Source organism: Anas acuta, chromosome 4, assembly GCF_963932015.1.
Source record: "Anas acuta chromosome 4, bAnaAcu1.1, whole genome shotgun sequence".
Lineage (NCBI taxonomy): Eukaryota > Metazoa > Chordata > Aves > Anseriformes > Anatidae > Anas > Anas acuta.
In genome coordinates this window covers 25,543,190-25,568,749 of record NC_088982.1, presented here as the reverse complement: position 1 = coordinate 25,568,749, position 25,560 = coordinate 25,543,190, and the positions used below count along the sequence as shown (strand labels likewise).

Sequence of the window (25,560 nt, the reverse complement as noted above, 5' to 3'; positions counted from 1 at the left end):
CAGTTGCTTGTTTTTGTTCTTTGTCTTCTGTCACTAAAAGCACAGTGTTGTCAGCATAATTATTCCATACATCTCTTTCCATTTTCTGTAATTTTCAAATTAAAGCACACGAATACCATTCTTTTGTAGGATTCATGACACCTCATTTCTTGCCCCTAGAGCCAAATTCGCCATTGTGAATAAGCTTATCAGCCAACGGTGAGTTGTCTGCCAGAGTCTTTCTATCCGGACTATGTTTCCTAGTTTAATTGCTGTGAGTCAGCAGTAGGAAATTAGAAACATGCTTCATAATGAACGGAAGCTGTCTGTGAATATTGTCTTTCAAAAATATAGTTGAGCCTTTACAAGTGTAAGCTGATTTTTTATGCTTTGTTTTTTATGCTAAGCTTCCATTCAATATTTTTTTTCTTTCAGAATTTAACATCTTGTTGTATGTGGCAGATCATAGCTCAGCCATAATTGTAACCTGTAAATAATTGGCCAAATGATTTTATATTCCCAAATCATTGAGATTTGTAAACCTTGTACCGTAATTCTGAAAATTGTGAATGTTCCCATGTCCAGCTTTTCCTGCATGAAGTGTCCACATGGGTTTTTGGAAATGTTGCCTTGCCCATGTAGTCAGAGTGAGATTCCAAGAAGTTCCTATTGCAAAAATAGCGACAGCAATGCAATACTTTATATAAAGGTATGTTATTTTATATCACAAGGACTAAACAGATGTCTTAGATGATCACAATTATATGTCTTCCCAGGATTACATCCTAAAATTTTGATGCTAATTGACAAGTATTTAAATACTGAAAATGTATTCTACTTGATAAATTCAGTTTAATGATATGCCACCCCTTGATTTTTTCCACTGCTTAGAGCAAAGACAAAGAAATGTTACTGAGAGGGAGATCTTGGTGTATCACACTGCTAAACTACCAACAGCTGTGCTATGGCTGGGTCTTCCGATGATTTAACGTTTCACAGTGCTTTACTGACAAGTACATGAGGAATCTAATCACTACATTGAAATTATCCTTCCTACTTTTCCCTTTTCTTTTTATACTTTGCCCTTGCTTAATTCATTGGTGTGAAAGACACAGAGTCAAAGCAATTAGATTCTTTTTGGTGTGTTTTTACTCTGATTTAAGTCCTGAAAGTTTTGCATAATCAAAAAGACAATATGAACAGGTTTTTATATTTGGATCAAATCTGAAGCTTGCAGAAAATGGTTCTTACCAGGTGGTTATGCTAGCTGTTGAAACAGGATTTTTAGAAAAAATGTATGAGCAAATTGCAAGACACTGCATGGCTTTGCAGTTTGCTTTTTATTTAAGGTGGTCAATTTATTGTCTATGACTAAATTCCATAAGCATAGAGATTCCTATTTTGAGACAGTATTTGGTAAGGAATACCTCTGTGGGATTTTTGAGGTGTAGCATTAATATGAGGCTGTTGCTGGATGCTCCCTTTGTCAGGTTGTTTCAATCCTTTTTGACTCATTTTTTCCATCTGTAAAGTAGTTGTACTGGTCTTGTTTACTTTTCTGAAGTGTTTTGATATCTGTTTATAAGATAATGTCTTTAAGAGCCACATACAATTAACACTTTATTAGCATAAGGCTAAATGTAAGCCTTATGCTGTAGCATAAGGCTAAGCGTAACTATTTATAAAAAAAAAAAAAAATTATATAACATTTTTCTCACCCCAGATTTTATGACATTCCATGATTTACCAAGAGTCTCCTACCACACCTCAGTCCTCTTCCTCCAGAAGTCAAAACCAAGTTCCTGTATTCATCTAATTAACCAGAATTCAAGCTTTTAAATTATATTTTAAAATGAGTACTGACTCTTGTGGATAGCAAAGAAAAGATTGAAAGGTGTACTTCACACAGATGAAAGTAAAAAGAAAAATCATATTTCCTTCTTCCTGGCAAGATTTTAAAGCCACTGTTATGATTGTTTTAGACTTGCCTTTTGTTTTTGGATGTTTGGAGTTGGCATGATTTATTTTAAAATATCTTTTATGTATTTAGACTAGTGGACTTCTGTTCCCTGTACCTAGTCTCACAGAAGAGATAGAACATAGAAGTTGCCATACTGAGTTAAGTCTACCTGTTTAAATATCCTAAAATAACTCTATCGTGTATAGAGACTGTATTGAGAATTTAAATATTCCATAATAGTTTCATAATCCAAACTGGGAGTAAATACACTTTTAGAGAGAGACACTTTCAGACTACCAGAACTGATAAGGAGGTGTAGGTTAGGCTATACATGTATGTCTTTCTGTGGAATTGACAAACTTTTCATTGAGTTGTAAAAAAAGGTAATAATAATTTAGAGCTGTGTTTGTATTGTTTCCAAGTTTCTGGTAATTAACCATTCTGGGTGCTACAATTCTGTAGCTTTCAGCTTCCTCCCCCCCCCCCCCCTTTTCTTCCTTTTTTTTATTTTTATTTTTATTTTTGGTCAATGTGATTAGTTGTGAGTGATATCAACTGCCTGCTGTCCATTGAAAACCTTGATGAAATAGTGCTGCGTTGCTTCCGTGTGTTTGCTCAAACACAACATGAGGTGTTTTAGCTGCAGGCATCTGTTTTTCCTCCTCTTTCTCTCCTCTCCCTGTTTCTTGCTTTCACTCTCTGTGGTGGGCAAAGGACCCTAACTGTGGTTTAGCATTTATCCAGAAGCCAATAGCAGCAACCCCAAGGATCCTGCCCCAGGCAGAAACAGCAAACCCTGCTGTGAAATTTTACAATTGTTACTGGCTGGGACTTATATTCATATGACTTCTGCAACTCTGGGGTTTCAGAAAACCTGCGTGCATGTGAAAACCTATAAAAGAGCATGGGGGCTACCAAACTGTTGTGAACTCCCACAATGAGTGAAATTTTCAGTAAAAATGTCAAGTTCTGAAGCCAGAAGATTATTTTTCCAAATTTAATAATATTTCTTTCAATATTCCACTCATGTTACCATATAGCCTTATTTCATTCTAGAGATAGATGTGAAAATAAACCAAAATCTTGAATTGGCACAGTGCTAATTTAACATTTTTACCTGAGTGAAACCCATTCTCCTTTTCTTGGCAACAGTTTACTGCTAGAGTCAGTGCTTTGTAATGAGGTTTCCTTATATGTGCCCTCTCACTTGAGCTGGGATTCACATCAAAGCATTTACTCTTTCTTGGTCTATCCATGCCAGTGTCAAAATGGGTCCATTTGGCTCTAGTCATCTTAACTCTCCTACGCTTCAGTTTCCTGCAAGTACCAACTTGCAAGTATAAGCATAAGTTTTTAAGGTGAATGAAGTCTGAGGCATTAAAAAAAGAAGGCTGGTTTCATTTGCTGGCAATTAAGATAAGGTTATTCATGCATGTAATAGATTGCTTTTTTTCCCTTCTTCTAACTAATTATCAAAGGTCAGTTTTAGCATCAAAGCCCTAAGTGTTTCCATCATCACTGACTTTCCACAAAGTCAAAAAAGTTCACATCCTCACAGGCAACATTCAACACTGCTGAGTGAATGCTCCCAAGTCTTCTGGTGCACCTTTCTGAAGAATTAATCTTCCTTGAAAATGGAAAATACATTCAGTTCATGTTTTGATTCTAACATGAGAACTTCTCAGAGTACATCAGAAATGAGTATGGGTACATGGATAAAATATGTATTTCTTATGTAAATTTTCCAGCCACTAAAAATAATAAAAACAGCCATGATTACATATGGATGCATTCATCAGCTCCATCTGCTGTCTGCTTATAGCAGGCCTTTGGAGATTTGTTTCAGAATAAAATATTAGCATAATGGACAACAAAAATACAGTGCATATATTGACTTCAATATATTATACAAAAGCATCTTTTACTTTAGAAAAATATAGCAAAATGAATGGTTTTCTACAGGAAACTGTTAATAGTGACAGTATATGTAACAAGATTGAATAAATGAGATATGAAATTTGTCATATGCAACTATCAACAAAATATTTGTCTTATATTGAGGAGTTCTGCAGTAGGCTTGCTGTCACTGGGGCAAGGTTTAATAGTCTGGTACTGTTTGATATAGTTTTCTAATTTCTTATTGGGCGAGGAAGAAGAGGAAAGGTGGAAATGCCTGGAAATGCCAGGAAACAGCAGATGATGGAGACCATATTCAGTGAACACAGCACTCGTAACAGATAATTATAATAGTTTCTTCATAGTCTTGTGTTACACTGCAAAGTTTTTACATGAATTGGAATGCCTAAGTCTGAAGATCACAGCTATGATTGATCACGGTCTCCAATAGATCATACGGTAGATGAAGCATTAGTTATGTGAGCTGGCAGCTCTAGAAGTGAGGTTTGTTTGTTTTTTCTGTCACAGATGTCCTCATGTCTGTTAGCATCCTGGAATCCAGAAAACTGAATTGATTGATGTAAAAAAATATATATAAATAAATAAATATATATATATATATATATATTCTTAATGAACAATAAAAGATGTATTTCATAGCTAGTCTGGAACCTTGTAGAAAACAAAACAAAACATTAATGAATTATGGGGAAGTTACAGTAGATTGGTACTGGTATAACTGAGGTCAGGAATTGTTCTTTCTTAAAACATTGCAGTTATTAATCTGTTAGTTTAATTGCCTGTTTGATTGTTGTCTCTGTATCAGGAGCATCTTCTCACTTTACGGGATTCTCAAAACAGTATGGGCTGAACTGTGGGGTTCAGAGCCTTTGCTATTCATTGGTGGAGTGGCATATTATTAATTTAGGGTTGTTGCAATGGCCATACAGACATCAGTTGGACTAGATGGTGTTTGAAGGTCCCTTCCAACTGTTCTATCCTATCCTATCCTATCCTATCCTATCCTATCCTATCCTATCCTATCCTATCCTATCCTATCCTATCCTATCCTATCCTATCCTATCCTATCCTCACAGGTGACAGAATATCAGGCTAGTGCTCTGTCTGGGCTGCTAACCTCAGAAGTGCCGATGGCTTTCCTATTCCTCATCCACTGCAAGTAGTTTAAAGTTGTTGACAACTACCATAATTTGGAGGGATGAACCTAATTCACACAAAAATAAATACTGGGAGAGCACAAGGAGGCTTTTAAAGATACTCTTTCAGAACTGAACTGGGTTTAATGTATAGAATGTGACACAATTTTGTATTTAATATTAGCTTTACGTCTTCCTGTTGCAATTATGCAAAGGCTCTTTGTATTAAAATATTGTTAAACTTTTTATCTATGTAAGATGTTATTCAAAAAAGTGAATCATGTAAGATGTTTCACAAGTAAGGAAAAAAAAAGATGGTATTCTGGGGAGAAAGCTTGTTTGGACAGAAGAAGGGCATTGGACATAGTTACAAGTTGCTTACAGGAGTAATTTTTAAGTCAGGCGTATTTTGTCCTGCATCTCAGAGAATACTGCATGAGAGCTCATGGGAGGCTTTTTGATTATAACTTTATCCTATGGCAGATGTGGGTAAGAAGGATTTTGTACTGAGCTGTCTCTTGGGCAACCACACTGATCATATTTCTGGGTACAGCCTCTCCTGAGATACTGGGATTTGCTAATACCTTCCACCCGACATTTGTGGTCCCAGGATGGCTGATGAGTTTATGATTGTTTCGTAAAATGGAAAAGAGGGAATATAGAAAGAAAGAAATAAGAAATATACAGGCATTTGAGAACCTGCTCATCTTTTATTTCCTTGCCTTCATAGCTTCAGTCACAGCACTTGAAAACCCAACTTATACCATTGGCTGGAAAAAATGTTTAGCAAGAAGAGAGACATATGTCAAGGGACATGTAAACACCTGGGCAGAGAGGGAAGTATTCAACTGGAAAGTGCCCGCTACAATGATTGTTTTAATTGGACTGTAAAACTGATAACTCTTCATCATGGAAAATAAAAAATAAACCTAATTTTTTAGGGATAAAAACTGTATAAATTACTTAATTTAAATGACATTAGAATAAAAATGTTAATAGCAGAAATGCATGTTAGAACCACGTTTTTAATTCCTTAGGTACAATTATGGAAAATTCATAAACTCAGTAAGTATTTCAGGCCAAGACAATAAAAACAGCTTCAGTTTTAATAATTGATTTGATAGTGTTAGGGGTTTTTTTTCGTCATGTTTTGAGTATGAATTTTACTGGTATGAATTAGCATGAAAGTATGAATTTTACTGGTTGTAGTAAGAGCTACGTAGAAGTTAACAAGATTTACAGGTTCTTTACTATAAGTCTTTTTTAGGAATGCATTGGAGCTTTCAAGTTTCTCGTCTTCTTCAATCAAGAGTGGTGCTGTATAGTTTTGGTGGTATTTGTTCGTTTTGGTGGTATAGCATCAACTGGTTATGTGACAGTGAAAATTTGCCTGGCACTATGCTATGGATGCACAAACACCAAAAAAAGCATAGCTAGGGGCTCAGCTGAAGGAGATGGCTCTCTGGCCATTCTGGCAAAAGAAGTGCATTCAGTATGAAAAGACAGTGCTAACCTTCCCTATAAGTCTTAATAAATGTGAAATGGCTAAGCATTGCTATCTAGGGATGTACAGAGCTCTGGGATGAATGGGGAATAGTAATAGATTTATACGATATATTTATTAGATAAAGATATCTATTAGGTTAGACATATAAGTAAAGTTTAAAACACCTCCATGAATAAAAGCTAAAGCTACACTGTTGTCATTTCTATGTCAAAATATTCTTTTTCTATGATTACACATAAATTTCTCAGTTTCCTGTGACATCGTTATTTTTTAGTTTATTAGTTGCAAAAAATTATATAAAAATTACATTATTTGTATCTGTCATTCACTATACAAGGTTTGTATTCAGGAAAAATGCACATCTGAAAACTTAAACATGGGATTTGTGCATTTTTGTAAGTACTTCTTAAAAAAATATATATAGTCTAATTCTATATTTTCTGTTCCTTTTCACTCGTTCTTCCTTAACATTTATTCTACCATAGGTGACACTCTGTGATTGTCAGAGTAGTTAATAAAAACATTAGCCTAAAATCACAGCCAAAATTGATTTGCTGCTCCTTTTCTTGCAGTGTTGCATACTTTGATATATTTTCCCATTGTCCTTAAATTCTTTCTCACTGTTGTGAAAGTTCTCATCACAAAATTATTTTTGACATAAGGAGACAATTTTGCTACAAGAGTCCATTTAGAAAAAATAAAAATAAAAAAAAGAACACTCAATTTTCTTAGAATAGTTTGAGCGTTTGTGGGATTTCATTGTGATCCTATTTAAGTTTAGGAAAAAGGGTACTGCTAACTTCAATGCATTTTAGTTGGATCTTTTGGGTAGGCAGACCCAGAGCCTCTGTCCTAAAAAAGACAACCCTGTATTTACTGTTTGTCATGAGAGATTTTCATTGTTAATCTGAGCTGTCTCATTTGCCTTGAGGGTAAAGACTATGCTAATATTTGCCACCAATTTACAAGTGATGACTTGGCCCTTATTTCCCAGAAATTATAGTCAGGGAACCAAAAGAAAAACAAACAAACAAAAAAGCCTATTTTCTTATCTTCCCAATTTCCTTTCTTCTTTTTAGAGTAGCTGAAGATTTACTTTCCTCCGCACAGAAACATCTGACACGGGACAGAGTCAGGTCTATTTACACTTGACTGTCACATGAAACAGAGTTTTAGTAATCCCAGCATTCCAGTGTACTTCCTTTTCTTCCTTTGAATCCTTCATCAAAATCCTTATCCTTTCAATGACCTCACAAAGGCATGACATGCAGATAATACACACCTCAAGCAACATCTCTTAAAAGAGAACAGAAGATTCACTTCCTTCCACCTTTCCAGGGATTGTCCAAGCAGTCTGGAGATTCCTCTCTGCTCAAAAGTGCAGAAAGCACCGCTATGTTATTCAGAATCAGAGCTGCTTTTCTTCCCAGATGACTGCACAAGACAGGCTAAGGAGGATTTATCCCTTTTTTTTTGTGTAAACTGAGTGATTGCATTTACATTCTATAAAACATTAATGATAGATTAAAAGTCTGTGAAGAACAAATGAAGTCTCAATAGTTACTATATTGAAATCTAACTTTCCTAACTTTTCGATGCTACATAATTACACAGCAGTTTCTAGATGGGATGAGATAATTATTGGCAGTTTTATTTATAGAAAGAATAACTTCAGAGATTCTTTTGAAAATGGTTATCTTTCACAGAACTTAAGTAGGTAAGAGAAAAGGAAATGCATAAATTGAAATCAGCTGAATCACAAGCAAACTTGCAAAAGTCTGCTATCCTGCCTTATTTTGCTCCTGAAGATTTCCTTGAAGGAAGAAGGAATTCTGTGCTTTTTTGACTCTTCTGTTGAACAAAAACATCTGCAAAAACTGCAGAAAAGGAAACCTTTATGTTCAAGTAGTCACTCCTAGAATGGCTTCTTTATTTTCTCTGTGTTCAAATATCCAAGGTGGCAGAAAACAGTTTTGTTTGTTGGGTTGTTTCCTATCACGTCAGACTTAGTTAAGGTTTTTGTTTGTTTGTTTGTTTGTTCGTTTTAATCAATAGGACAAATAATAGTGGGCTAAAATTGATGCTTATGTTCTGAAGGCTTCACTTCATTCAAATACAGGGCTGGTATTTTCATGTTTGAAAACAAACCAACAGACAAAACCTGAGGGATTAAAAAGTTAGAACTAAGAGTAGCTCTAAGCACACAAAAAATATCAGTACTAATACATTTAAAAGCCTGTTATAGTAAGTTCAAAACAGGGTTCAAAGTTAAAATCTTATTAAAGTTATATCCTTTCGGCTGTATATTAATTCTTTAACTTCAGCTTTATAGGGGTTTTACTATTATTACTGTGTTGTTTTCTAAGGATTATTTTAATGAAAAATTCTGTAAACCTATACATCACTGTTTAAAACTTCTAATAGTTGTCTGATAAAATCCTTATTTGAGTTGAAAAAACTCTTTTAATTCTCAATTATGTAGCTATAACTGTTGCTACAACTGTGGAAAGTAATATAGTTCAGGCATGACATTTTAATCATCTGATAGAACATAAGATTTATTTTTCATTAAAGTGTTACTCATCAGCAAATTGACTAAATCCTTTATTGACCTTTCTTTTTAAAATTTTTCTGAGATTTCAGAGGCTTTAAAGACTTGCAGTTCATCATCCTGATCTTTCAAGATCGTATTCATCTGACCTTTACTCTGTATTTAACATTACTTGATTCTTTGATTCAAAAAATCCCCTGTTGTGAAACATCATTTTAACATTTTCTTCTCCTGTCAGTTGAAGGTAACACCTGCAAATGTTAGTGATAAGAAAGCAGAGGTCTTTTTGTAGAATGAAACTATACATGTTCGTACTGTTACCAAATTAAGATGTTCCAGTGCAATGTTTTTCTATTCTGCTCACGCAGAGGCAAGGGGGATTCGAAATAGCTGTGCCCTGAAAAAAAAAAACACAACAGAATTCCTTGGCTTTGACTTACACTGTTAAGACAGTGTGACACTACGTTGCTGATGCTAATTTCTCAAATCACTACCTACAGTTACATTGCTTGATTGTTTTACAGAGCATAATGAGTTATGTCAGACAGTATTTTGATGAATCTTCAGTTGAAAACTACAGTCTACTGGTGTACTAGTGAAGTCCACTCAAAGTTGTGCCATTCCCCCAGTAGTTTCTGCTATAAGCGTCAAGTCAACCTATACTTTATGTATTTGGTCTTCCACCTTCCTCTGACTGGGTATCTGTAGCCACTTTCTCAAAGAGTTCTTGCAGGACAGTCACTTTGTGGTTGTTGGTCATTTGCTGCAAAAACAGCACTGAATCATCCACAGCCACTTCCTCTTCCTCAGACATCCTCAAGCTGTCACAGCCATGTGTTATTCAGCATGGGAGGGAAAAAAACAGTTCTCTTGCTGAACCTGACTCAATTCTTGTTGAGCCTAAACTCCAGTGGATGAGGTCTCTTAGGATGCCTGAAGTCAAATAATGCCAAATTCGGGCAAAACAGGAACTAGGCTAAGACTGGGTCAATTTTGTGTATACCAGAAGCACTGTTTCTAAACTCAAAACAGTGCCTACTGAATTTAGTAATCTTCAGTCACCAAAGAGAATTTGGGCAATGCAGCTTTGTGTGTAAATACTTCCACAGTGCTCAAGTCCCCTTCTAGGTACCCATTTTCATGGGATAGGAAGAATACAGAAGCCAGCTCACCTCTATCATTACATGTTATAAACACACATAGAAATGTTCTTGCAACTCAGAAACTTGTATATCCAATTGACAGCCCGCTAGGAACATCAAAAAAACGGAGCAGGTTATTAGGGATTTCTGAGAATGGTCATTCTGTTTGTCCTCGCAGCCCTCCATACTTGCAGTTCTCTAGAATATGGAGCATCAGCGTCCCCAGATTTGTTTCCACATGTCCTTAACATTGCTGTCTGCAGGGGAGATTACTTCCTTCCTAACTTTCCTTCCATGCAGAAGCTAACTTTCTATGTTAAAGTATGTTCATCTAAATAGAGCCCAGGTGTGATGGTAGCCCAAATGTATCTGATTATGGGCTGCCTTCTCCTGACTCTCTTATCATACCTATCTGCTTCTAGATAATGTTGACTCTACTTCATGTAGCTTCATGTTGATTAGGAATGGGAAACGATTAACTGTAGGTGGCTGTTTCAGTTCACTTGTAGCCTTACCCCAGCAGCAGTGTTTTTAGAGTGTAATGAATGCAGACATGGGTTTAAAAATTACTCAAGGGAAAACCTGGGAATTGTTTAAAAAACAACCACAGCAACTCATCTGCTTTTTTTTTTTTTTTTTTTTTTTTTTAAGAAGAGTTGATGATATTTAAAATTCTTTGAAATTCAACCTGATGGCTCCCGGAATTACTTGCAAATGAATTCCACAGTGTTTTAGTATCATCAGTGGGAAGACGAGTGTGAAGCTGAGCAAATCTCTTGCCATCTGGAATGTAACCCAAGCACCTGATAGCTCCATTCTAAGTCCCCTCAGGAAGCTTACAATTATATAAAATGCTTAATCAAAGCTGTTATGCCAAGTATAACTGCAAAACTGACATCAACATAGAAAAAGGGAAGCTAATTGACTCCATATGAGCTGTTCTTATCACTAGAATTTTTAAAAGCTGGGGGAAAGAGAGAATCCCAAATTTACTTCCTTTATCTGAGAATTATTAAAATCAATCTTTTAGTAAATAGTGTCATTTGGCTACCCAACATTGTTATTGTAACTTATGTTAATTACAGAATTAATGTCCATAGATGTATGGTTCTGTTTCGTGAAGAATAAATGTTTATTAATTCAGTTGCTTACAAGTGTTCTAATTTCTCTATTCTACCAGTACTCATACAGAGTTGTCTCAAACCCAAGTGGCTTAAAGTGTATGTTTTTTATTTTTTCATTTCAGCTCTTAAACAGAAAAGATTGAAGCATTAGAAGGACTGATTTAAAAATGAACTCATCTGGAGTGTTATATCATCAGCTGAGGATTTGACTGCCATAGTATATCTAGTGAATTTTAAAATATGGGTATGAGGAATTCCAATTCAGGAAAAAAATTAGTCTGTCACCTTTTTGTAACATGTTATGGTATTAACAATGGTTTTAAAAATAGGAGAAAGGAATTCAGATCTCATTTTCACAAACTCACCAAGAGAGGTACAGATTCCTTAGGGCTAAAGCTTTACTATGATGGATTGATGAACATGACATACTTGAAGAACCTAATTAGAAATTAATACATGATCCCAGAGTGAAGGAGATTCAAATGCCTCTAAACCATCTGACTTCCAGTTCTACAAATATTGTTCCATTTCTTGATTTAAGGCATCCTACTTGGCCTATCTATGTCTGTAATTCTCATCTAATCTTAGAAATGTTGGCTGGAAGGAATCTCCCAAGGTCGTCTAGTTCAGTCTTCTGCCAGAAGCAGGACTGTCACCAGCCTTATACAAGGTCAAACATGGCTTTGTCTAGCTGAATCCTGAAAACTGCAAAGGAAGGGGTTTCATGACTTCTCTGAGCTATGTAGTTCCAGTGTCACACTGCCCTCCTGGTGCAGAAGTTTTTCCTAATGTGCATCCTGGATATCCCAAACTGCCACATGTTGCTGCAAAGATACATCACCTGCCTTTATCAGGCATTTAGCTCCATCACATGTACCCAACCATCAAATAGCTATGGGGTCAGTCAGTTTCCTCTTTTCCCATTCAAGTGTTGGAGATGTTAGGTATTGCTAAAATCTTTTCTCAAACTATCAGTGGAAAAATAGCACCATTACTTACTTTTGTAATTACTTGTAGGAAGGCAGAGAAGGAATCAGTATTGAATTAGAAGGTGCACTAGTGACTCTGGTTTACTGGGATGTCCTTTTTTTTCTATCAGGAAAAGTCCATTAGTCCCAGGCAGCAAGGAAGTCTTCACAGAATCACTGAATCTTCAACTTCATCCAGAGCCAATTTGGTTTAGAAGAGAGGGAGCATGGTTAGATCCCACCCAATTGTGGTGGATGGAGTATACCAACTGTGCTTATTTTGAACAGGAGATTGATTTGAAATTTTCTAAGCTTTTACAACTCCCCAGGATATTACAGTGGCATAATTGGAGCTGTACCACAACTTTACGTACCACCATTTCTTTCTACCTACCACCATTTCTTTTTTAATAAGTGGGCTGAAATTTCCATTAAGCTAGTCTAATAGCAGGTTTATCCTGCTGCTTTAAGTACTTCTTGCCTTTCAATTGGAGTGAATTCTGAAAAAAAACTAACAACTCTCAGATCAGCTGGAGAATGTGCCTTAGGTACCAAAAGGAAATGAGCTGCTTTAATGTTATTACAATTAAACCTATACATATTGAAGGTATTTAGGCTAGCACTTACCTGTCATGAAGGTATGTTTGAGGGTTACCAATATTAATAAAATTAATAAACTCTGAAACCTAAGAACTTGAGTGGATCTTTCTGTTGTTTTTCTTTAAAATGTAGAGCACCCGATCCCCATGCCAGTAAATAGCCATTAAACGGTGCAGAAGGTAAATACTATCATTTCTCTTTCGTGTCTCTGTGCCCTTTCAGAAACTCTCCAAAGACTTGTGAAGTGGCCCATTCATCTTAATGAGATACTGCCAGGCAAATGAGGACATCTCAGGGACATGAGTACAGATGGAAACTATCCCTAGGAAGTCTGCACTGCTTCATTCATTTCAGTGGTTCTTCTCATTTTTCTTACTGTAGTTTTCTCTCTTGTGAGCTTGCTGTTAATTAGAGCATAAAGTTTTATTTTTAGATAAATAATTTTGCAGTACTTTGATACTTAGAGTCAAAAATTTTCTAAGATTTCTGTGTGTATGTGCATGCATTGGAGACAGAAAAAGAAACTTGTTTTATTTACCATTAGCAAATCAAATAAAATGCCTGAGTCAATGTTGCATAGTGTTGCACTAAAAACCTGAAGAAGTGAGTGCAAACCATTCAATTTTTGTTTAAATTATGTCTTCATACAGTATCTTCATGATGACACCCATAAAAGGTCACTTGAGCTGTGTTGTCAAACCTTACACATTTTCATCAGCAAGAGAACTTCAACTAGCAAGAAAACCTCTACCGATGATTGAAATACTGTTTGCAGTCTGACTCATCTTCTAAGTTTTGTTCTAGTTTCTGTCTTCCAATTCTTTTCTTTATTAAGCTATTAATAACCATTTTCTCCCTATTGGCATTTTTTTTTTAAATTGTAAAATACTAGAAATGTGCTAGGCAATCACCAAAATTATTGTACATCTATAGCTATTTTAATTTCCGTTGACCTTTCTTTCATTTAGGATTTTTAATCTTTCTCATTTAGCTTTACCAGCTGTATTAGATTCCTTAAATTCTGTTCAATTTGCTTCATAGTTTTGTCATATTCCTTGACAACCCCCTGTATAAAGCATGCTGTCATTTAAATTATGTATGCTTCTATTGCTTCTTTGTAGCACTTACTCTTTTAAGTTTTGCAGGATACACCTTCAGGTAAAATAAATTCAACCTTGCTTAGTGTGATCAAAGAGCAGGCAAGAATTTAACAGGAGCTAAGATCGGCTTCATCTCTAGTGCTGCCAGCACCCAGGTTATACCATCTGGATTGTTCCCTACAAAATAAGGTCAAAAAAAGTCAACTTCTAAATCCAGTAATGAAACCAATCTGCTAAAGAGTGGAGTGATGTGATCATAATAATTAGGAGGAATTCTTTTATTTCATAAGTATATGTTTCATGAAATAACTTCATTAACAAACTAAACATCTCTGCTGGGTACTCATTTTCACTTAATAATAATGGTATAAGTTGATTCAATCTTTTCAAAACCTGTGAGATGCAGTCCTAAAAATTCATATAACTGAGCTCATAGGATCAATTCAGTTTTTTTAGGCACTTAAACCCTCTGATCATCTGAAATGGTCATCTGCCTATCTGAATCATAATTAGCACACCTCAGTTTTAAGAGATTGTATGAACTTTACCAAGCAGGTCCTAGCTGAGGAAGCAGTTGCTAATTACTACTGTCTTTGTCTAATATAATAGAAATTGAAAATTTGGGTTTATTTATGAGGCTTTTTTCATTAGCTTCAGTCCCTGATAAGAACCTGAATTCACCAAAAACTTTCTCGCCAGCTTATGGAACAAGTACCTCTCTAAAAAGATTTCACAGCTTTGTTCCATCATACTAAGGATCAGTTACACTTCTCAGACTTGGAGCTCTGTTTGATAACTTCTGCTCTTGTTTTATTTTTGCCTACATCAGCCAGTGTGTAGATTTTCCAGAGAGAATCCTGTTCTTCATGGATGCATCTTTCCTTGTTTTCATGTGATATTTTGCTGTTTCAGTATGAATCACCAAATAAAAGGTTGAGATCAAAGAATATAGGAAATCTTACGAAAAATGAAATTAAATTCTAATACAGCCTATCAGAACTATTTTTAGTACAATGAAATATTGTTAAACCTCATCCTGCTGAAGTATTTTAAGTAAAATATTTTCCCAAACATAGAAGTTCTTGAAAATACATTACAGCCTACACTGAAGGCTGCATAAAAAGAAAAATATCAGAAGTAGTTATCACAAGAAAAATATAACTCTTTAGGCCAAATACTTTTAGAAACTGTCTGATTTTTTTTTCACCATTTTAAGGATTAAGAGATTTTGCACTGTATGAAAGAATTTTTTTTTTCAGGCCATCTGCCCCTATTGCTTTTCTGATTTTGATTGGGTGTCTTGACTTGTATCTCTCATCTTGTAATTAGTATTCTAAAATTGATTTGTCTTCTGGTTCCTGTAGATAAAGATAGAATTTATCTAAAAATGATACTGTTTCTTCAGGGTGCTCATAAATCTTCTTATGAAATGAAACAAAACAGTAAGATTTTAGTGAAACAAAACATGAAGACTGTAGGGTTGCTCCCTTGGGTTCCTTCTGTAGATGCTTTTGCTGCTGTTCCGTCAGACAGCATCTTCTTCATCTTCTACAAAGAAATACTTGCGTAACTTCTCTTAAATAAGGATCTTTGCCAGTGTTTTTTTCAATACTGAAAATTGCACAGGTAGAGTTGCAGATTTTGGGGAGTCATTTACAGGCAAATGGTGGTGACTATGTGATGGTTTGAGATGAGTGAGCCTAAAGTCCTTGAGAGATTCATTAAGGATCCTCTCATCCCTATTGCAGGTGGTCTCACTTCTAGGGTAATTTGTGGATGAAACCTGCCCAGGGTAATTTACAGGTAAAGCTTGCCCTTCAAAGCTAGCTCTGATCCAAATGTTGCACAGCATCTGTTTTTGGCTCATGTGACCAATGTGTGCATGCCTACATGTGTGTATCAGCGGTTTTCAGTCTTTTACAGTGAGGCTTCACCTGAGAAAATTGTCAAAGTTATGTAGTGCATTGGAAATCAATGTCTAATACTATATTTCTATACCTAGCAATTCACAGAGCTTTGACTTTGCCAGAGGCCTAACTACCTCCTACATATGTTGAATTTCAAGTTTAGCCAGCACTTGAATACTGCGATGCCAATAGGTTTTGCCTCCTTTACGGGCAATAAATTCATAAACTCTAGAGAGCTTTTGAATCATCAATTTAAGAAGCATGAATTTAATCCTGTCCAAGTTCCACTCTGATGCTTATTTATGTTTTTTTTTGGCTGGATTTTTGCTCCCTCTCTCCAGACAGTTCTTTATTTGTGAATATATATTGTTCCTTTAAAATGTTTTTCACCTTGTGATATACAGCAGATGTGAAATTTTCACATTCCATGTGAACTACAGGTTATTTTCAGACAGACTCCAAAGACAGAGCACGTTAAGCAAAATCATACTGCCATAATCTTCTTCCTTAAAACTGAGTGACAAAAAACTAACAAAATATTAGTTAGTGACAAATGTAAAAGAGCTTTACCCGTAAACATAGTTTTTTTAAACTATATAAATTTTAAAAAGGAATACTTTTCTGAAGTTTGCAACTTATTTTTTAATTATGTATACTCTTTAAAGAAACATAATAACATGAATTACAGAAAGATATAAGTTAAGATAACAGTTCTTGTGGTAAAATCACATACTTTCTTGATTCTGTTAGTATAGGCCTAGAATTCAGTAGTTTACCTAACGTTTTAACATACTGGCTGCTTTCTTAAAGGTGAAAAAAGAGCAGTAAAATGACCTGTTGATGAAGGACTGTTCCATATTTGGGGCTGAAGCAGAATGGGGGAAAAAAAAATGTTGAGAGAGAAATCCTAGAATCACTATTTCAGAGCTGTCTCCAAAGTAGTTCATCATTTTGAGCTATAAATTATACCTTGCAATTCTTTTGTTTAGCATATTATATAGAAAAGAAAAATCAATCTATCATCTCTCTGTTCTTCAAGACCTGCCAGTCTAACGTAAAACTAATCAAATATATTCTTTCATAAAATGGTTGATTATACTGTGCGAGCTGAGAGGATGCTTCTTATAACTTGAATATTAAGAGCTAATTCCAGTAATACTGAGTTGGAGTGGATAACTACTCTTACTCAATCAGTTCTCAAGAAAAGGGCAGTCTGAAGTACTAAGGAAAGTGAATTACCCTGCTTTTATTATTTTTATTTACTTATGATAATTTAAACATTCTTGTTCTTTCAGTTTTCATTTTTAAGTGTGAAGTACATCTGTTTTGACTTACTGCATTTTGCTAAAAAATATTAAAAAAAAATAATAATATATCTCTCTGCGAGCTATATCACTTCTGACTGCATACAGCTTTCTTTCCTGGAAAAAAAAAAAAGCTACATGCAGAAAATTCAAACTCTCTGACAAGGTCCACTCTGCCATGTATAACTGGATTTTGAAGGAGTCAAAATATGTTTTTGTCTCACCTGTAGCCACTGCTCTAGGATGAGATTCGTTACTCAAATAATCCATCCATTTCATCTGGTTTTCTTATCTCCTGCCATGTTAGTGTATGTGTTGCAGGTGAGAAAACTATGGCAACTGCTGGGTAGGGAGGAGTAATGGAATATATGGGAGGAAGCCTTTTGGTGTCTATAAAAGACTTAAGATTATTGTGTTTCACATACCCATTCGCATACCCACTGCTCTGGTCCAGTAGATAACTGGTACTCTGACATTTTTGTCAAGTCTTTCAGGGTCAAACAATGGTTCTCTTCTAGAGAGGGCCAAAGACCTTCACCTCTATTTGGCTGACATGATTGTCAGGCAAGAATAGGGTTGTATTTCAGACAGTCTCGTCATACAGGCTGAAAATGCATCCACACCTAAACTGAAACAGAAAAAAAATGATTACTGCTGCTTACTGGCATAAAACCATGGTGGGCATGCTGTGGATGCTTTGTATAAGGAAGATTACTTGAGCTGGCTTTGTAATTGCTCTCTTTTACATAAAAGTAAGAAAAGTTCTTTCCAATATGTTCTTAGGATATGTTGATGCCTCTCACACTGCTCAGTTTGGGTACTGTAATAAAAGACTTTTTTACCTTTAAGTCCAACTATGTCATACTGTTTTGCTGTTCTCAGTATCCAAAATACAACTTCAGTAACTGAAATTTCTGAGAATTATACCATTAATTATTTATTATTATCATAATTTATTATTAGATGCCTGATTTTTTTTTGTTCTGATAGCTAATATTCACTGTAAAATTCAATAATTTAAGTCTACTAGGGTCTTTCTTTCATTATCAAATAGTTTATAGAACCCTTAGAGGAGATTTTGTCATTACCATTATTAAGTATTGTTTGAAACAAAAAATAATAATTTTAGCACATCTTCTTGGAGTATTAGTTTTTCTTGATCTCTGTTGTGAGGATGGAGATTTCTTATTTCTTCAGTTCTGCAGTTGTGTAAGCAAACACACTGCAGTAGAGGTCTAAGGACCAGCTGAGCAGTATGGCCCTTCCCATCACAATAAGAAATTGTGGAATCTGGATCAAAAAACAATTATAATTCATTTGCTGTAATTATCTACATACCTTCCTTGTATGTTACATTTTCACTTTTCAGACACTAGGATGTTTATTTAGAATACTGTACAATTTTATTAAAATAGCAAAACATGCTGCTGTTCAACTTCAAATTGTCAAAGGAGTTTATGCACAGCAGAGAAATTCCAACTCACATTTTTCCACACAATTGAGTTAATAATGAGCCAGTCAGCCTGTCTGTGGATAATTAGTAAGGAGAAAATAAACACCCATTTCACCAAGACAGTGCTCATTTGGTGGTGTTTATTCTGCAGTAGTTGTTGACAAAATTTGGATTGCAGTCCCAAAAGTCAGAGGCTTCATGTCCTGTTCCTGTAATTCCTCCGATTTATATATATAGTCACTGCACTAAGATCCGTAAATTGGAAAATATTCTTTAATTAGCCTTTTTCCTTCAGGAAGGTGCTTTCTAAATATTTCTAAAACTATTTTCTCATTAATCTTTTTGCTCCTTTTACTTCTAACTTTCTTTGCAGAATTCAGTCTATTACGCCTGGGAAAATCAGAATTAATTAGAATATTAGAATTAGAATTTACCTATACCTATATATTAATAACTTTTTGTGCTGAATTACATGCTTACTCTTAATGTTTTTTCATGTGTTTAAAAGACATGAGAAATCCAGACTTTTATAAAGGTTTTATTTGATGAACAGATTAAATGAATATATCCCTGAACTGTAATTATTTATCATCAAAGGTAAAGCTTTTTTAGTCATATATGGTTGTGACTCAAAATGTTTAAAAAAATGAAAATGCAAAAAGCAAACCTCAGAGATTTCAAAATATTACTCTGCACCTTGTACAAATAGCTTTGAAGTGATGATCTGCAGCCTACTTCATGTCATCCAGCCTAAAAACCTCCTTCAGGCTTCCTGTACCCTGTATTTCTTTCTCTCTCTCTCTCTCTCTCTCTCTTTTTTTTTTTTTTAATTAAAATTTTATTTAAGCTTTAAAACCTTCAGAACTTCAAGAAGTACTAACCTTCAGAATTCTTCAGTTTCATTTAGAGATATCACTACTGGGAAGTTGCTGCCTCATATTCATAAAATAAAATAAAATAAAATAAAATAAAATAAAATAAAATAAAATAAAATAAAATAAAATAAAATAAAATAAAATAAAATAAAATAAAATAAAATAAATAAAATACAGTATTCAGTCACAAATTACAACCTTTACACCATGCATGGGTATTATCAATTTATCATCATGGAATTTATCTGGATGCTGATACTAGTTAGGTAGAACAAATGAATGAATATATGCCCCGAAGGAAAAGCATTTTCCTTCTGAATATTTATAGGTGTTAAATTTAGTTATATTGGAACATACTCATACCTACTCATAGTATCTGGAGTCGATGAATAAAATAAATGAACTGTCATGTATAGCATTCAAAATATTTCCAACAGGCCCTGACTTCAGAATCACTTATTTTCCATTTTCTAAATAAGTGTTTATTGCCTATTTTTCTCAAGTAGTAAGTAAAACACTTTTTCCTTACAGTAGAGAAGTGATGCTATATAAACAGTGATACAATGGCACATAGGTATTGTAGATACCTGAAACAGGAATACTTTGAACTCTTTCTGAAGCTCACATTTCTGATAAATATGCAGGGTTGGAGACATACTTAATGTTTTGAAAGAAATAATGCTAGGTAGTCCACTTGTCCTCCTGTTTCTCATTTTTTTTATTTTGCAGATGTGGCTATGAAAAAATAGTTTAATATTTTGACAGTTTGATAAGAACTCTTCCTTACTTACAACTGTTAGGTTTTAGGAATATTAAAGCATTTTAGTTCTTTATATGAAGGAAGGGTTAAGGGCAGCATAGATGATGGGGAGTATACCAACAGAGCAATAGAAAGCTTTGAAGCAAACACGGTAGTTGTGACAATAGTTGTAAAGTTTCTTGAGACATATTAATAACCTATTAGGATGCTCCTGTATCTCCTGCTCTTCCCTATGTTCTGTACAGTAATGGAGACTAGGATAATCTGCTACTCCCTTGCTCTCCCGAGAGCTAACATACATGGCTTGTAAATTTTGATGAATTGCCGGCATCCTGACAAACACAAAGAGGCCTCTGCTTCAGTAGCCACCTCTATCATGAATCTTCATGAGAAAATCATCCAGAAAGCTCTTCCTTACTACTCCCATCCTAACTCCTTCCCATTCTGAGTAAAAGAAGTAGTGTCCTTGGGCCTTTACAGGTTAGTTCAGAGAATCTAACATTTTCTGCCTATGTGATACAAAATTTTGGTAAAGCCAGTAAAAGCAGTATCATACACTTTCCAACCATTTAATTTGAGAACAATTAAGTGAAAGTAACCTCTTAAAACCAAGGAAAGAGCATGAATTAATAGTAAAACCTATTATTGATTAGAACTTCTTTGTTAAACATAGGTTTCACAGTCTCCCATGGACCACCTGTTGTCACCTCTAATATCAAGAGATATTAAAAGACAGTATTAGTAAGATTTAATAGACCACTTACAACACCTCACCAAACCTAGGCTACTGTACATAATCTTTAACTGAGCAAATATAAAACATTCAGTCATGGCAAGGTCAAATCAGCAAATTAGTCTTTACTGAACTGGAATTAGATAACCAAGCTAATTAAATCCTGAAATTAATACCAGAAATAGCCTATCTTTATAGGTATTCTAAGTGAATCTAAGAAAGTGGCTGCATCTATGGGGTGCAAATCCTAACTAAAGAATTTTCCTAGAGCTGTTTCATTCAGTAGTGTGAATAGGTAAATGGTTTAAAACTGACAGCTCGCTATACTCTAGCATCTATACTGCATTCTTAAGGGTAATCATAAAAAAAATCCAGCAAATAAACTTACATGGAGATTTCAACTTTTCCTATATATTTATTCCCTAGGAAAATGTTGACTTTAATGGTAAACTTACTGAAAAATGGAAGAGTCCTTATGTATCAGAAAGTGACAGGTGTTAACGTCCCAGTGTTCCAGAAACCACACAATACCAAAGCAATAATTGATTACATTTTCCTGCATGGACACACTGGTTGCTGACATAATAGTATTGCATATAAAACATAATAACCATGCAGAGGTTGTATAGAGAGAATTCCATTTCTACAAATGGAAAATATAAGGGGAATCTTCAAATTAATAATGAAAAACAAAATGAAGAAGAATGAGCTGCTTGAAGCTTACTGGAGCTTGGATATCTTTTCCCTCCCATAGGACAGGTCTATACGGTGAAGTGGAGCACATCTCCAGGATAGGGCTGATGAAGCTCATCTGATGCCAGAAGTGATATGCCTGACGCATGTTAGTGCTACCCTGGTGCTCAGGTGTAGCACTGAAAATATGCCATAGATAATTCTTGGTGTAATGTGTTAGCTGTCAGTAACTTGGATAGTCTGAAATGGAAGTATAACAGGGCCAGTGATTGTTATCAGAGTGAAAGTTTTGTACATAAGCTAAGAAAATAAATCCATACTCACGGCTGCGGCACATTTTGTTAAGCACTACTTTTCTTCTTAAAGTACTGTCATTGCCTCCATGATACATGGGCTTTTGAAGTCTGGTTTGAGGTATACCATATGAAGAAATGTGAAGAAATGTGATGAAATGAGGCGCAACAGGAAAAACAAAATCCAGGAGAGCCTGTTCTTTGAAGCAGACAGAGCTAAGACCTCTGTTCAAGGGGATGTTCAGTGGGTATGGGATAGCCAATCCCAATCTATAGTTCAGGACCACTTTTTCCATGCTGCATATGACTTCTTTTGAGAGGTCAAATTTCTTGGAGGAAATCACACTGGTGTCCAACAGAGAGATGCAGGACACAGATGAAAATCAGTTAATTATTTAAAAAACAGAGTACAAGATTTCTCTTCCTAAGGCAATTTTGAGCAGACATCAAGCACAACTATTAAAAAGGCCAATATTCGACTTATTTTTACATGAAAGAAAGTTAATAGAGATGGGTTATTAACTTCTGGTGTAAAATATTTTTGATATTACATTAAGGCAATCTCACACAGAGAGACACAAATTGAGAGTTTACAGGATTACAAATTGAAAGCTTATTTTCTGCTGCTACTCTCCATTACTCACTGCAAATCACCGTTCCAGTTAGCATTTTTACCACAGAGATAATTTCATAGAATATTAATATATAGTTAAAAGGAAACAAGCACAAAGTAATAGTTAAATCCAGCAAATAGTTGTCAAACTTTGCCTTTAACTTCCTCTCCTTTTCCTCCTCCCCATAATTTCCCAGGGAGCAGATTAAGACCAGAAATTTAAAAAAATATAGATTTTTTAACTGTGTACCAAAACCAAACCAAACCAAACAAACAAACAAAAAGAAAAAAAAAAGAAAAACAAACAAAAAAAAAAAACACCCAAGACCAGGAAGGTTCTCTCCAACCTTCCCCTCTCACCAATCTCATCATTAACGCAAGTCGTCAGAGCTTTTGAATAAATGAAAACTATTTACTCTGCTTTGCATATAACTAGAGGATGTCTAGCTTGTGGGAAAATGGAGCTCTGTGTCAGTTCTCTCCTAGTTTCATCAGATACATTTTTCATTACTGTGATTAGTTTGGGGGGGGGAAGGTTTCAATTGTTATTTTCATATTTGTCCAGAAAGTGTGTTTTCTTGTATCCTCTTATTCCTATCTTCCCTTTGCCTCTACCAAATATTAACACAAAACTTCTCCTTTTGCTACTTCGTGCCCTGTGTTTAATTCACCTTTTTAAATGTCACATTTTCCTTTTTGCACGTCTTTTGATAAAGAGCTGAGAATAGTCATAGAAATATAAAATCCCATTATTGATCTCAATCTAAAAATAATTTTAATTTAGTCAGATATGTTGTATCCTATTGGCACAACACTGTTCTGTGTTGTGGTAATCCAAGAAATGCTGCTTTTATTATCTCATAGTTGCATACCCTCTGTCTGCTTGCTTTTATGTGTTCAACCAATCATATTGCACTTCCTACTCCTCTGCCCTGATCCTGCAAATGAGGCCTCTGAGTCATTTACATTTCATTTTCCATTCATGCCCCATAGGTTTTAATCCAGTTGATAGTGTGTACGGAAACAGGTACATTGAGCCCTTCTGAACATGGAATGAAGTTACAGCAACTACATGCTGCACACGAATTATTAACAGCTTCTGGAACAAGGCTGTGTGTAAGCAGCCCAGTTTTCCAGTCTAGTGCTTCCCTTCACTCAAAGCTTTCCTAATACTTTTTTTTTTTTTTATGATATCAATAAATGAAATCATAATTAAAACATGAGCAGATCAACAATGCCTTTAGATTTTCAGGTGTAATCTCTTAATCCTGTACTAATATTAGACATTGGTCATTTTTTCAAATCCTCTGTTTAACATGTCTGGGCTACTCCTTAATTTGCCCAAAGATTAGCTTTGGTAAACCAACCTGTGAGTGTTTCACGGTAGTCAGCTGATTTCCTTTTCAGTTTGTCTTTTGCATGATTTATTGCTTGCTAAGAGAGACTAATTAATTTTAATGGACTGCTAGTATGCGTCTATTGGAATATTGACATTTTATCACCAATTAGCCTGTATTCCTTATCTTATTATGCCATTAGCTGGCATTTTATTACTTTACCTTATAGGATTAGGAAATGCTTCTTCCTTTGTTTTTCAACATATCTGTTTTTAATTAGGGTGGGGTTTTTTTTTGTGGGTTTTTTTTTTTTTTTTTTTTTTTGGAAAATAGGAGTTTTATATATTGAAAGTATGCAAGCCATGAAGACGTATGCTTATATACCGGGAAGGTATACATCCTTCTCTATTTTTTTTTTCCACCTATATTTTTTTCCAAAATGCATCCCCCACTTTGACAACTTAGGCTCCATATGTAAATTTGCATTCAAGCTAGAATTGTCTTCTTTATTCCAAACCATTCCTGCCACAAGAAACTTTGAGTGATTTTTATCTATATCTTGCTAAACTGCAATGCCCAATTTCTTCATTATGAAACACTGCTGCAGGACAGTCTTCTCACTTCTCATCATGAGTATCTTTTGGCATTAGAAGAGTGACTGTGTAGGAAAATGCAGCATTAAAAGATGTGTGGGGCTGTTATGGGAAACTTAAGCCTAGGTAGTGGCCTCACAGATACCTCTGTATCACAGAGCTGTTGTAGGTGTTATATATGGAGTGGTAATTCGTGTTGAGAAAATGGTTGATATTAATAAAGAAGGGGGAGATTTGGGAGTGTGGCCATGGGGGTCGGAAAGCCCCATGGTTGATGATAACATCAGACTCTTAACAATGAGGCCATCAGGAATGTAAAAGAGTTTAGAGGGAAAAAAGAAGGGTAATTCAGGAGACTCCATGCAGTCTCAGGTTGCTTGTTCTCCAGCCGTTAAGGCATGGAAGTTTCTGGGTGTTTGCTGTTATATTCAAAGTTGTTTGACCAATAAAAAGTTGTTTTGAAAAGAACTGCTGTGGGGAGAAGGGTATAAGAGGGGAGCCTGTCCTCAAGATAAAAAAAAAAAAAAAAAAAAAAAGGCAACACGATGTAATGAAGTTATGTCAATGGGGAGGCAGAAAGAAGGAATGAAGAGGAGCACGCTAGCAGAACGGAGACCAGGACGGGAACAGGCACATTGATTGCCTAATGAAGACAGGTTCGGCCAAACTCAGCAAACGGCTCAGAGAAGCTCGTACTGAAAGTTGCTGGAAATGGGTGCACCGGAGCTGGGAAGAAGCTCAAGCTGAGAGAAGCAGACCTGTGCACACAGCTGCCTCTTGCTGGTAAGCAGCTGCGCATTATGGGGAATCATATGTCCTTAGAAACAAACTGTCCTGGTAACCTTACAGCTTATTCTCCTTATTAACAATCAGTTTATGATCCTGAAATATGGGACCAAATTGAGGACAAGGTGTGCGACTCTGCAACTGAAAACGACAAGGTTGCAATGGGACTGCTCAGCACCTGGTGAACAGTCTCTGAGGCCTTAAAGAGCCCTGTGGGACCACAGTCAGA

At 35.3% G+C, this 25,560-nt stretch overlaps 1 protein-coding gene across 2 annotated transcripts in view; it reads left to right on the top strand.

The window, feature by feature from the left end:
• Positions 1–25,560, top strand: part of KCTD8 (potassium channel tetramerization domain containing 8) — a 90,553-nt gene that overhangs the window by 41,873 nt on the left and 23,120 nt on the right. Inside the window, exon 2 of one of the 2 annotated variants that reach the window (XM_068680243.1) lies at positions 5,723–6,119. The exons of the other annotated variant lie outside the window; for it this stretch is intronic. Coding sequence (XP_068536344.1) covers positions 5,723–5,883 — 161 coding nt within the window. The 3' untranslated portion in view covers positions 5,884–6,119. Of the gene's footprint in view, positions 1–5,722; positions 6,120–25,560 lie in introns of those variants that run through there. 2 annotated transcript variants of the gene reach the window in all.